The following is a 14416-nucleotide window of genomic DNA, read 5'->3' as shown; positions in this document are numbered from 1 at the left end:
GGCCATTTTGACAGGTGTGAGGTGACAACTCATTGTGGTTTTAATTTGCATTTCTCTGATGATTAGTGATATTGAGCATATTTTCATATGTTTATTGGCCATCTGTATGTCCTTTTTTGAGAAATATTTTGTTTGATAGAGCTATTTCTGATTATTTTTCTCTTGCAAATATTTCTTGTCTATTCTCACTCAATTCCTTCTCCTAGTAACCTGTACAGATTACTTTAATAATGATTTTTTTTTACAAACAAAAGAAGCTAACTCTGACCAACCTAAGTCTAAAGTAACTATTAGAAGCACTTAACATTATACACATGTTTAATGGTAAGTTAGTAGAAGCAACCTCAGAAATGAGTAAAAACCATTAGAAGTTAGGCATCATGAAACAGAGCTGAGACCATGTTTGTCTGGTAAAAACAACTGTTTACTGACACTGAATCTTCCCTAAACTACTACTTTTGAAATTCAACATTACGATGCTACTGTAATAGTTTTTTTAGCTGTCCTTTTGTTATTTCATATCTCCTATAAGATTCAAAGTCTTGAGTAACACCATCCAATTGTGCATATATGCCCACACTTTGTCTGCCAGGATTGAGGGGAGTATTTTAGGTACCTTTGTTTCAACAAAGGATGCTTAACATATCTCACCACATAGACTCACACTATTGAGATGGAGATTCCTTCTAAATAGAAAAAAGATTCAAAATACTACAGTTACCAAATAGCTAACCCTATAGCTATAGATATATACCAAAGCATAATTTTGTCAACTTCTAATAATAATTCTGCTATTTTCTAATAGAAGTTATACTTATATTCTATTTCGAGTTTGGAGAGATTTTTGCAAAACTGTCTCTCAAATTAATAAAAAATGCATGCTTCCCTATATTTTCAGTTCTCTTTAATATTTTCAGCATTTTAAAATTTTCATCCCATAAGACCTTTATGTTTTTATGAGTAACTTTTGCCAGATATTTCATATTTTACCTTATTTTGTTTCTGTTGTGAATGGAAACTGTTTTTTCATTATTTTTTTTTATAATTTATAGAGTTTTGCTCTTTAAAGTATAATTATTTCTAAGTTTTTGAAGATCATTTTTAATTGCAAATATTGAAGATATAGAAGCATAGGGAATAAAATTTTTAAATAACCTTTTGTAAACTTACCATTATGTATAGAGTAAATATTGATATTTTTTCCATAGATTAATTAGACATTTAAAAATATATACAATATTATTGACTCAGTTTAAGTTCCTTTTATATTCTTTTTGATCCCTTCCTTTGTATTTCTTCTTACATTGTTTAGAATGTGTATTAATTCTCTGGATATTTTAAAACTTTTTTTCATACGTGTGTCCATATTAGTTTGGTTTATAAAAATGTGCACATAATAATTTTACCTATCTTCAATTTTGTCTATTGACATTATCTTTTTAATCTTATGCATACATATTGATATAAAAATATAACAATAATTTTAATCATGGAATGTGTTCTATCACACTAAAATGTTATATTTCTTCATTCTTGAGTTAATAGATACTTAAGGGTTTTTTTTGGTAGTATCTCTCTCTCTCAATCAATGCTGTCATATGTGCCACTGGCATGTGAATATTTTACTAGAAGATATACATACACATAAATGGTAAAAAATCTTATTTTCAATTTTCTTTAGAGATGACCATTTGAAAATTACATCTACATCACATTTGAAATCTAGAAAATTTATATAAAATACAGTTAAAAAGATAGTTGATGTATTTTAGGGGTTAGTAGAATATTTATCATGGAAAAATGAAAGCACCTTTAAATATTTGAAGAATTATTATGTTAAAGTGGGAATGAATTTGTTCTATTAAATTACAGACGGTAGAATTAGTTGAGCACTCTATCAATAGATTAATCTGTTTCAGGAAGTAGTGGGCTCCTTATGATTGGTGGTAAACACCCTGAGGCTTTGATCATTGTGTAGGATTGTGTGATAGTTTTATTGACAGGAAGCTAGAGGTCAAAAATTACTTTTCTAACTAGGAATCAAAGAAAATAAAATAATCTTTTATTTTCATATGTACTAACTAGTTGGTTAAAAAAATTTTTCTTTTCTATTTCTAAAAAGGTTATTCTGTAAAATATAATTACTATCACTGCAGGGTGACTCAAATCTCTAAAGGGTGATTTCTCACTTCTCCAATGAAATCACTTCTCTGGAATGAGGATGGAAGGTTTTATGTTGCCTTACCTTAGGATATTGTATTTGGTCACAAGCAAGAAGAGCAGAACCCTTACTACCTCAGGGCAGAAATTGAGGAGTCTGCTTCTGCACACCTGAGTGCAGAGAACAAGTTAAAATGCATCAAGTCAAGAGCATATTGCAAATATTTTCAGTATAAAGACTCATACTAGTAAGTGGGAAGCTTAAAAACAAACTGAGGAACACGAAATTTGGAAAAAACAGAGAAGAACTGAAGGACTGGGAGAACTTATTAAAAGTGTAAGTATTATGTATACATGTGAACATTTTTTGGACTGGGCAAATAATTGATAAATTGCCTTCCAGATGAAAAATTAGAAATAGAAGATAGCAAAGAAGATGTTATTCTTGTCTCAGTCAAATTGGGAACTTCATCAGGAAGAGGCAAATTGCTGTTCTCTGCTCTGTCTATATGTCTTTTCCTGCATTGGCTTAGGAAAGCCCTGATAATAATAAGATCAGTATTTGATGAACAAAGGGAAGTATGCTATAGCCATTATCTGTTCCTTCTCTGCCCATTTTATGTTTTCTATTTAGAGAATACTTAGCCATTTGTTAAACAAATATTTATCATCAAAATTTGCCTGGAATGAAGGAGTAGCTACACAAAGTAGAATAATGCTCAGTAAGGATACTTTTTATTGATTTTGTTGCTAGGCTTATTGTAAGACAAAATAATAATGATAAGTATGCCTGTTTATGGTTTTGGGGTTCTATTGCATATTTTACAGGTGGATATTACTGTAATGTCAACTTCTAAGTATCAAACATGGTCTTATGCCAGGAATAGGGAAATTCTTTTATGGTGTATTTTGTGAGTTGAAAACACTTCTATCTTTGGTGTACATTGATGATGAAGAAGTGAATGATTTATTAATGAAGAGACTTTTGGATGTCCTGTGTATAGTCCAAGAAATTCTGAGTGACTTTTATAAATTCTATATGTTTCTATAACATAACTGCCTCTGTACTTAAAATTTTATAGATTAAAATAACTTGGGATAATCTAGTCTTATCTTCTAAGGTCAGTCACACAGCTAGTAAGTGGCAAATATTATTTATCTTTACTAATGGATACCCATCTTAATTATTAAGAAGAAAATGAGATTTAACGTTGAACCTGGTCTTTTTCAGTTGGATTAAGAAATCATAGGAAATCAGTGTAGAGAGGATTTTCTAGTTGTTTCCTATATTTTGAAAAAGGGAGACTGACAAACCTTATCACTTATTAGATATTGTAAAGATAGAATTGGTAGGAAATTTGGATATTTTCAGAAAATCTTTTTTTCAAAAATAAGATGATCTTTAAAAAAATGTATAATATCACTAACTTTATCTAACCTGTTGTTAACCATTTTTTCCTCCTCTTCCTCCTCCTCTTCCTCCTCCTTCTTTTCTGTCTCTTCCCCCCCGCCCCTCCTTATTCCTCTCCTTACCGTTATCCTATTAAATTACCATAATACTTGGTGGGCTTTACACAATGGATTAAATGCTATAAGAAGTCCCTCATAGAGTTAAATTTTTATCTTTTTAAAATTAATAAGTGTAGCTCTTTAGGATCTTTTTTTAGTTTTAGCAATGAGAATCTCTTTCCTTTACAGTGTTTGCCTCCTTCTCTCCCCTGCCCATGTACATACATACTCAGGCAGGCCAGTATTGGCCAAAATCTTCCACATGGAGATGAGAATCCTATGATGGACATTTGTACTGAGGCGACTTCATGCCTCACTGTTTATATTCTGTTTATATTTTCGAGTAACTTAAGTTTTTGCGTTCTTCTTAAAACTAGATATAATAACTCAAATGCAAAGAAATTCTGCTCTTGAAAGGATAGGATTTAGCACTTCAACAATCAGGTTAAAGTAACATAATAAAAGTTTGTAAATAGTTTAAATATTTTTAATTGGTTAAATTATGGTTACTCGTACATGGTTTGCTGTAAAAAAATTTGAATATTTATTATATTAGTTACATCTAAATAACCTGGTCCTAACAAACCACTGAAGAATATAGGGTGCATAACCTTAATCAACATAAGGACAAATAAATATCTGTCGTGTATTATTAGGTACACAGGGTTAAAGCCAAAAATGTTTCCAGAACAACTGGAGGTTGCATAGATTTTTTTTTTTTTTTTTTGAGACAAAGTGGCCACATGGTGCCCAACGTGTCAAACAAAATGTCAAAAAACAATCAAAAGTCAATTTACACACTACTTAATTTTTCTATTTTGGAAATCTATTATGTGTTCAAATTCACCATGTAAAGACTGTTTCTGAAAGGTGTTACAGATTTTGATAAAACCAGGTGTGTCAAGAGTGTTTAAGAAGGGGCATAAGGCAGAATCAGAAGAGACTAAAATCACATTGGTGGTTCACTCATAACTGGCAAGAACTCGGCCCTCTCATTACCATCCTTCCCCACTCCTGTGTGCCTCCCTGTTCAGCTACCCAGCAGGTGCCCGGCAGATTTCTCAGCATCATCTCATCTCTTTCTCTCTTCCTATTGCACCCATCAGCAGTAGGATAGAGGGTAAATGCTGATCAACTAACTAATTAACTGTTTAAAGGATGAAAGGAATTTTCTCGATCTTCACAGAAATTTTCAGAGTATTAATTACTATTGCCTCTTCTTTCTAGAATATAGCAAATTGCTTCTATTAAGCTTCTTAAAACACCATCAAGCACTTTATGATTCTCAGTTTCAAGAACGTGAATCTAGTCCACTTTGCCTATGTTCAAGGCTAATCGTACTCACCACACTTCATCTGTTATTCTTAACTTCATTTTTATTGCTCCTTAGCATGCCTGCTCCTCTAAGCAGGCCACTCAACTCACAGCTCCCTGAATAAGTCTTTCATATTTTTTCCTTTGTGTCTTTATTCCTGTGATTCTCCCTGCTTGAAATAGCCTTTTCCTTCAGTTTTGGCTAGCGAATTCCACTTTTAAAAAGTTTTAGTTTAAAATAATATCTACTCCATGATTTACTTTACCACTTTGGAATAATTTCTTTCATCATGATAGTATTTATGGCATTAATGTATCACATATATTTGCTTGTTTCTAATTGTATATTTTTATTTTTTAATATTAATAAAATTATATAGGTTTCAAGTGTACAATTCAATAATGTGTCAAATGTATATTGCACTGTGTGTTCACCACCCAAAGTGAAATTTCCTTCCATCACCACATATTTGACCCCCTTTTTATGTTTCTAATTATGATAAGATCCATATCTAATCTTATTTTATACTTCTTCCACTTCCACAATAGTCATAGGTGTTAAATATTAGTCAATTTATTACTTATATAATTTCATTAAATTAAATTGACTTTTAATTGATAGCTTGTCATATTTCTTTTGTATGTGTATGAGAGATAGTGCCAATCATTGTGAGTGATATTTTCTTGATTTTCTTTTATTTAGGTAACTGTAGATTGCATACATGGCTCACACAAATGAATCGGTAGTATCTGAATTTGTGCTTCGGGGACTCTCTAATTCTTGGGAACTTCAGCTTTTCTTGTTTGCCATCTTCTCTGTAGTGTATGTGACATCAGTGCTGGGCAACATCCTAATTATTGTTATCATTTCCTCTGACTCTCATTTGAATTCTCCTATGTACTTCCTGCTCAGCAACCTTTCTTTCCTTGATATCTGCCAGTCTAACTTTGCCACCCCCAAGATGCTTTTGGATTTTTTTGTTGAACACAAGACTATCTCCTTTGAGGGTTGCATGGCCCAGATATTCCTTCTTCATAGTTTTGTTGGGAGTGAGATGATGTTGCTTGTTGCTATGGCATATGACAGATTTATAGCCATTTGTAAGCCACTACACTATAGTAAAATTATGAATCGGAGACTGTGTATAATCTTTGTGTTTACTTCCTGGGCTGTGGGTATTCTTCATTCTGTCAGCCATTTGGTTTTTACAGTGGATCTGCCATTCTGTGGCCCCAATGAGGTAGACAGCTTCTTTTGTGACCTTCCTCTGGTGATAGAGCTGGCTTGCATGGATACCTATGAAATGGAAATTATGACACTAACTAACAGTGGTCTGATATCTTTGAGCTGTTTTCTGGCTTTAATTATTTCCTACACCATCATTTTGATCACAGTCTGGCGTCGGTCCTCCAGCGGGTCATCTAAGGCACTTTCTACATTAACTGCCCACATCACAGTGGTAATTCTTTTCTTTGGGCCTTGTATTTACTTCTATATATGGCCTTTTAGCAGACTTCCTGTGGATAAATTCCTTTCTGTGTTCTACACTGTATGTACACCTCTGTTGAACCCCATCATCTATTCTCTGAGGAATGAAGATGTTAAATCAGCCATGCGAAAATTGAGAAACCATCATGTGAACTCCTGGAAGAACTAGGGATCACCATGAAGGAACGTAATCCTGAATGATAATGAATGGCTTCCACTGGATCATAGCATCATGGCAATTATTTTTGCTTAATGATATGGGTTACTGAGTTAGAGAATTGGATTTTTGTCATAAGCACAAGGGAATTACATAAAATCAGTTCCCAGTTTAATATTTAAATAGAATTTTAATCAATTTTTAATTACTTATAATTTTAAAGTGCAAATTCTCTTTTAAATATTTAATAATCCTCTTAAATATTTTAAAGAATTTAGATATTCTAATCTACACAAAATGCTATTTATGTTACTAAACTTGTGATTCTCTTCAATTGAAGTCATATTTTTATACCTTACAATCAAAATGTATAAGAAAATTGAGTTCCTGATATCTTCATTCAACTTTTTCATAAGTTTTTTATATACTGACATAATAGAAAAATATTGTGTTTTACAACATGGATTTTATCTCATTAGTGTACATCACCTTACCTTTTCCTTGTGTATTGAATATTTAGTTATATATGTTAGTTGTCATACATTTGGTTATGTATAATTTTCCCTGTCTACTACTATGTTCCAATCAATTTTTTCAGTGTTCTTTTATATTATTTGATATTCATTTGTACTCATTACAAAACTTTTAAAAAATATTTGGTGCTAACAGCAGCATATATTTTTTCCAAGTCTATTTATTTTTAAGTAGGATAAATTGGTTCTAATAAATTCTACATTATTCATAGAAAATTGCAAATATCTTTTAAATTGCTTGCAAATATGGTCGGTGTTGAATATTAAGTTTGGAGAAAAGGTTAAAGTTTTACAAATGTACAAAGTGACAAAAAAATATTTGCAACTGAAGATCAAATCTGAATTTGAAAAAATATGAAAAATTTTTTTCATATTTTTTTGAAAACAGAAGAGGGAAAGTAAAATTCACGTACCTCTAATAATAAAGATGAAGTATCTATTAATTTTTTTTTCATTTGCTAGTCAAAAATTTCATTATGTATTTTTCCCTGAGATTTGCATTATGAAAAAGACCCTGTAACAGAGGGACTAAACGTATTCTAACAATGAAAAAAGGAATTGCTTAACAGAAAATAGAAAGCCTGCAATTGTCATCACTCTGGATTCAGTATTTTAAGTATACTATAAGACATAAGTTAGTGTTTATGTGCATAGATCTTAACTCTGCATGCCAAGTTCTAGTGCAATTTTTAGATATATAGACACACTGTCTTCTCGAACCATGGTATAACTTAGCTAAGGTTTCTTAAAACTTAGACTTTTGGTTAATTTCACTTGTACGATGTCAATCATTAAACTTGACTACCTTTTATGTATTTTTATACAGTGCCGAAAACATTTTAAATACACAATAAACATTGAAGCAGTCATGATATTGTTGGTAGTACTTTTTTTTTCCTTTTAACTCTGCCCTGCTGGTGACAATAGAGGTGTTGATAGTACTCTTGGAAAATAAAGTCATTTCACTGCTCTGATTCTCAATATTCTCATACTGAATGAGAGGAAGGGTAAGAAGTATAAGGGGAAAATAAAGGGAGTGAGAGGAAGAGCAGCAGAAGGAGGTGGGAAATGAGAATTTATAAGTGGCTATTTAATTTGTTCAATTCTTTATAGTGCTAGAGATACATTCTTTGACTTTCTAATTCTTACTTTACTGTTGGTCTATTTGGGTTTTAGTGATCAGGCATGCCATAACCTAACATTACTAAGTTTGGCAAAAAAAATCCAAAAGTCACAAAGTTAAAAAAAAAGTTGATATATCTGACTAGATGATTTTCCACAGAGATTTTTGTTTTGTTTTAAAGCCTATAACAAATAATTCAAAAGAAAACCTAGGTGACAAGTAGTATTATTCTTTAGGTAATATCTTTAATTTGTAAAGAGCTCTTTTAAATCAATAAGCAAATGCCCAACAAGCCAGTAGAAAAAATAGCAAAGTATATGAATAGGTGGTTTATTATTAATGTAATGCAAGTGACTCTTGAACATATGAATAAATGCTAAAATTAACATGTAAGAAAGTGCAAGTGCTAATACAGTGAGATTCCTTTGTTCATCTTTAAGATTGGTAAAGATCCAAAAGCCTGATAGTTCACTGTGTTGATAAAGCTTTGATAAAATAAGAAACCTCAAACATTGTTATTCAATCTCTAAATTGATATAATAATGAAGAAAAATTTCAATATCATTAACATTTTTAAAACAGAATTAGTAAATATACTTCTAGCATTTTTTGTTCTCATTTCTTTTCATAAAATTGGTTAATAAAATTATATAGGTTTCAAGTGTACAATTCAACAGCACATCATATGTACACTGCATTTTGTGTTCACCACTCAAAGCCAATGACCACTTTTTGAGTATCTAATAAGTATCAGTGACTTTCAATACCACATTTGACATCAATCATAGTGGCATTGTATGGTAGGTAACATACCCTATCTCCATTGTATAAATGATGAAACTGAGAGGCTGAGAGCCAGTATTTTAATGCCTGTTTGTCCTATTTAATGAAAAGGAAATAGACATTTCCTATTCATTATAGCACCACGACTGAAAACAGACTCAGAAACTGAGACTACTCTCTTCTTTTAATTTTCTAAAGATTTACTTTAAAATCAATGAAATAGTAGCAGTGACTAGAAATCCATAAGCCAAAAAGTGTCTCTGAAAAGCTAGAATAAATATCATATAGTTTAACCACTAAATCTCATATTCTTTAGTCCAGAGAACTAAAGATGGCTAGAATTTTCAGGTCACAATACTGGAAAAGAAAGAGCTGAAAAGATATATAGCTTCAGAAAGTTGCAGAGGGCTCCCATCAAGCATTTGGCTACATATTCATCAGTGCATATGTGTGAGGAAGTTATCTGAAACCTGGGAAAGAGCCCACAAAAAAGAGATGGCCCAAACAATCCTCACACAGGCCAAGAGTAGAACAGAGTTTTAGAAATGGATTGCTTTTTGTAGTGCTGAAAAAAATTGCCATAAACTAAAAGTTAATCTGGACCTGCACTAACAAAGCTTAGATAAAAAGCCCTTAACAGATCAAATTCATCCCAAGTTGGGTCCCAGGCCTGGCTGGTCCCAAGTCTGGCTGTGATCCAAGCTCACAGCTAAAAACAGGATCCCAGATTTAGAATGGTACATTAGTGTAGTAGAGCGCCTGCACCTAACTCATGTAAGTGCAATTCAGCTTATTGTGTCACACAAGTGTGGCTAAATGCCACTTGTACTCTGATATATGTGGAGCCCATGTGGTCTCCTAACAAAGCAGGAACAGAACTGCACTCCCCACAATAGAAGCACACTTTCCACAGTAAAGTTGGTGCCTGCCCGTTTCATTCTCATGTTGGCTCCTCATACATTCTTTCCACTGGGCGTCTCACCACCAAAACTTTTCTTCTTGATCAGCTCAGCACTGACACCAAGTAAACTAACTATACCACAGAACTAAATCCAATAATATTTACAGAAGTGGGGAAAGACAAGAATAAGGAACTAGTATTGCAAAATTCACAATGCAATCACAATTAAAAATTAAATGACATACAAAATAGCCAAAAAGTATGACCTATAAGCAGAAGATAAAATAACCAATAAAGAAAGACAAATGACATACATGATAAAATTATCAAGCAAAACTCTTGAAATAGCTAATAAATATACTTCTTATGCTCAAGAAGGTAAAGGAAAAGATGACTATGATATGAAAAGAAATGAAAAAGATTTTTTAAAAGACCCAAATCAAATTTCTAGAGATGAAAATGACAATGCCTGAATGCAAAATACACAAGAATGGTTTAAGGATAGATGAGACCCTAATTTGTGTTTCCTTCTTTTTAGATGCTTCTAACATGTTCTGATATTACTGGTATTCAATAATTATGATGTGCTCTGATGTGTTCCTCTTCAAGTTCTTATTTACTTAAGTCTAATTGAGCTTCTTAGATTTCTGTGTTTATAATTTTCATCATGTTTGGAAATATTTTGTGTATTTAGCAATGTTATTTGATAAACTTTTATCTTCCCCAAATTGATCCATGATTCAATGTAATTCCACTAATATACTTGAGAAAACTGAAGGAAGACATATACTACCATATATCAAGGATGCTAATGTTAATATTTATTACAGCAAAGATTAACACTGTGTATTAAGATTTAGTGGTATTGGTAACAGGAAAGAGAAACATGGTAATGGAATGCATTAGAGAGGTCAGGAACAAAAAGCATACATACAGTCACCTGATTTATAAAAAGAGATACTGCTGCAGAAAAGGAACAAAATGATGGTGCTTGGTCAATTGTATATCTACATAAAAAAACTTGGTTTTAATCTCACACAGTTAACAAATATTAATTCTAGATTTTATATATATATATATATATATATGTAGGAAAAAATTAAGCTTTTGGAACAGGATGTAAGAGGATGTTTTTATGTTCTATAGAGAACATGGAATCCTAGGCAAGGATTTCTTAAACAGGACACAAATTACATTACACTGAAAAGAAATATGACAAACTAGAATTTATTAAAGTACATCATCAATGGTCATTAAAAGACATTGAGTACAAATACAAGCCATAATTTGGAAAAATATATTTACCATGCATATATCCAACTTATATCTAGAATATTTTTTAAACTGTATACAAATTAATTTTTAAAAAGGAAATCAATAAAAAAAAAAACAGGCAAAAACTTCATCAGGTACTTTACAAAAGAAGATGTTCAAGTTCTCAATAGCCTATGAGAGGTTGCTTAATTTCATTAATAATCAGGGATATGAATGTTGAAATTACAATGTGATATAAAGTTTTACTGTCCCAGGTATTCGTAAGAATGTGGAGCAACAGGAACTCTCAGATACTACTGCTGGGGGCATACATTTGTTGTACAATCATTTTGGGAAACTGTTGGCTATACCTACGAAAATTGAACATACACATACTTTATCACTCACTAATTGTACTAATTCTACTAATATATATATATATATATACATATATATATAGCTATATATTCAACATGAAAAAGCATGTGCAAAAATGTTTATAGCAGTCCCACTGCAGTAGTACCAAACTATAAATAAGCCATATACTCACTAACACTAGAATGAACAAATAAGTTGTAATATATTTAAAAAATAAAATGTTATGTGGCAAAGAAAAAAACTATAACTGCACTCAAAAACATGTATGGATATTGAGAAAAAAGTCAGACAAAATTTAATAACAGCTTATTATTCCATTTATATGAATTTTAAAAATAGATGAGTTTAATCCATTATGTCAGAAGTCAACATACTTGTTACCTTCGGCCAAAGCAGTCACTGGTAGAAAGGTAAAAAGGAGAGTATGTTTGGTATGCTGGTAATATTTTCATCTTATTTGTGAAATAGGCATGTGGTTGTGTTTATGTTATGATGTAGTAAGCTGATGATGGTTCCTCAAAAAATATCAATGTGCTAATCCCTGGAAGCTTCAAATATCACCTTCTATTTGAAAAGATGAGTCTTTGTAGATATGATTAAGTTAAAAATCTTGAAGTGCAGAGCTTATCCTAGATTATCCAACTAGGCCTAAAATTCAGTCACATGTGTTCTTATAAGATGGAGGCAGAAGGAAATTTAAAACATAGAACACAAGGTGATATAAGAAGGAGCAGAGAAAGGTTTGAAAATGCTGGTCTCGAAGATTGGAGTGATGTGCCAGTAAGCCAAGGAATGCTGGCAGACACAAGCTAGAAGAGGCAAGGCATGGATTCTCCTCTAGACACTGGAAGGAGTGTGGATCTGCTGACATTTTGATTTGGGCCCAGTGATACTGATTTTGGACTTCTGATCTCCAGAACTGTGAGACAATAAATCTCTGTTGTTTTGAACCATCAAATTTGTAACAATTTGCTACAGCAGCTGCAGAAAACTAATATATATGGTAACTAATTAGTCAAACAATATACTATAATTTATGAATTTTTATGTGTATGTTACACCTTAGTAAATAGTTTACTAAGAAATAAAAGCCCATGAAGCCTTAATTTATTCAACAAATATTTATGAAATGTCTCATCTCTGATATCCCAGATACTCTGCTAGCTACTGGGAATACAATGATGAGCAAAATGGGAAAGATTCCAGGCCTAGTGGGAAAATCAGATTAAACAAAAAATAATTATCAAGATTGAATTGCTCTGATGGTGAATTAAGTGTTGGCAAGTTGTGTGATTAGAGCACCTCACCTAGTCTAAGAGCATGCAAGAAAAACCTGAGACCTGAGGTATGTTAACAGATGAAGAGGGAAAGTAAGGTTCTTCTTGGCACAAAAAACTACCTGGAAAGACTTGATAATGTGATAGTCACCACAATGGAGGATCTAAAAGAAGTTTAGTTTGACTCGAGCTTGGATTGTAGGAGGTAAAGGGAGTCAGAGACAATGAAATATCCACCAAATTTCATGTTTTCTCCTTCAGCTGTTACTATAAAATGGCAGCCCAGTAGGGAATACAATTCCCAGCCAGGTAGGGTCATGTATCTTATTCTTGCCAAGAAAATGTAAAAAATAAAATAATTTGATCTAAAGTAGTGAATACTTGAGTATGCCTTAATAATCTAATCCCCCCTCTTACAAGTAGATGCAGAAAACTCTGAGGCCTTAAGGGGTGTTAGATCAAGAAGATGGAAGAAGCCTGAGTTGCTCAATCATGCATGGATGACCAGCCACAAGCTAGGAACACTACTGTGCATAGTTACATGAGCAAAAACATAATTTTATAATTAAACGCCATAATTATGTGTGTATATATATATATATGTGTGTGTGTATGTGTGCATTTATTTATTTATTTTAATGGTGACTTCAGATAACAAAATCCAATAACTTTCAGCTGTACACTTTAACAATTAGGCATACATATATTTACACTGTGTGTTCACCTCCCATAATTAGATTTCTTTCTGTCACCACATATTTGACCCCTTTTACGGCATATACCTCATTGCTACCCTGACCCACTACCCTCCGGTAACCACTATTCTATAGTCCATGAATCTCTGTTTGTTTGTCCTGTTCATTTGTTGCTTTTAGGTTTATATTCCACATATAAGTGATATCATGTGATTTTTAACTTTTTCTATCTGGCTTATTTCACTCAGCATGATTATCTCAAGGCCCACCCATGTTGTCACAAATGGCAGTATTTCCACTCTTCCTATGGATAATATTACATTGTATATATGTATCAAAGCTTCTTTAGCCAATCATCTATTTTCAATTGCTTCCATGTATTGGCCACCATGAATAATCCTGCTATGAACATTGATGTGCAAATATCTTTTAGGATATGTGTTTTCAAGTCTTTGGGGATAAATACAGAGCAAAGGGATTGCTGAATCATATGGTAGATCAATTCTTTGTTTTTTGAGGAAACTCCACACTGTTTTCCATAGTGGCTGTACCAATTCGCAGTTCCACCAGCAGTGTATAAGGGTTCCCTTTTCTCCACATCCTGTCTAACATTTGTTATTATTTGTCCTGCTGATTATAGCTATTCTAACAGATGTGAGATGGTATCTCATTATGGTTTTGATTTGCATTTCCCTAATAGCTAGCGATGTGGAGCAACCTTTCATATGTTTGTTGGTCATTCATATGTCTTCTTGTGAGAAGTGTCTGTTCAGTTCCTCTGCCCATTTTTTGATTGGATCGTTTGTTTTTTTGTTGTTATTGAGTTGTATGAGTTCTTTGTAT

At 32.3% G+C, this 14416-nt stretch overlaps 1 protein-coding gene across 1 annotated transcript; it reads left to right on the top strand.

Annotated features, from left to right (window-relative positions):
• Positions 1-5647: 5647 nt before the first annotated feature.
• Positions 5648-6715, top strand: LOC102884051 (olfactory receptor 4K1). Its single transcript, XM_006906923.1, has one exon. The coding sequence runs from the start codon at positions 5706-5708 to the stop codon at positions 6639-6641; it is 936 nt and encodes a 311-aa protein (XP_006906985.1). The 5' UTR covers positions 5648-5705; the 3' UTR covers positions 6642-6715.
• Positions 6716-14416: the final 7701 nt, after the last annotated feature.

Source organism: Pteropus alecto, unplaced genomic scaffold, assembly GCF_000325575.1.
Source record: "Pteropus alecto unplaced genomic scaffold, ASM32557v1 scaffold462, whole genome shotgun sequence".
NCBI lineage: Eukaryota > Metazoa > Chordata > Mammalia > Chiroptera > Pteropodidae > Pteropus > Pteropus alecto.
Note: the sequence above shows the minus strand (reverse complement) of the source record. Positions and strands in the feature narration are given on the sequence as shown.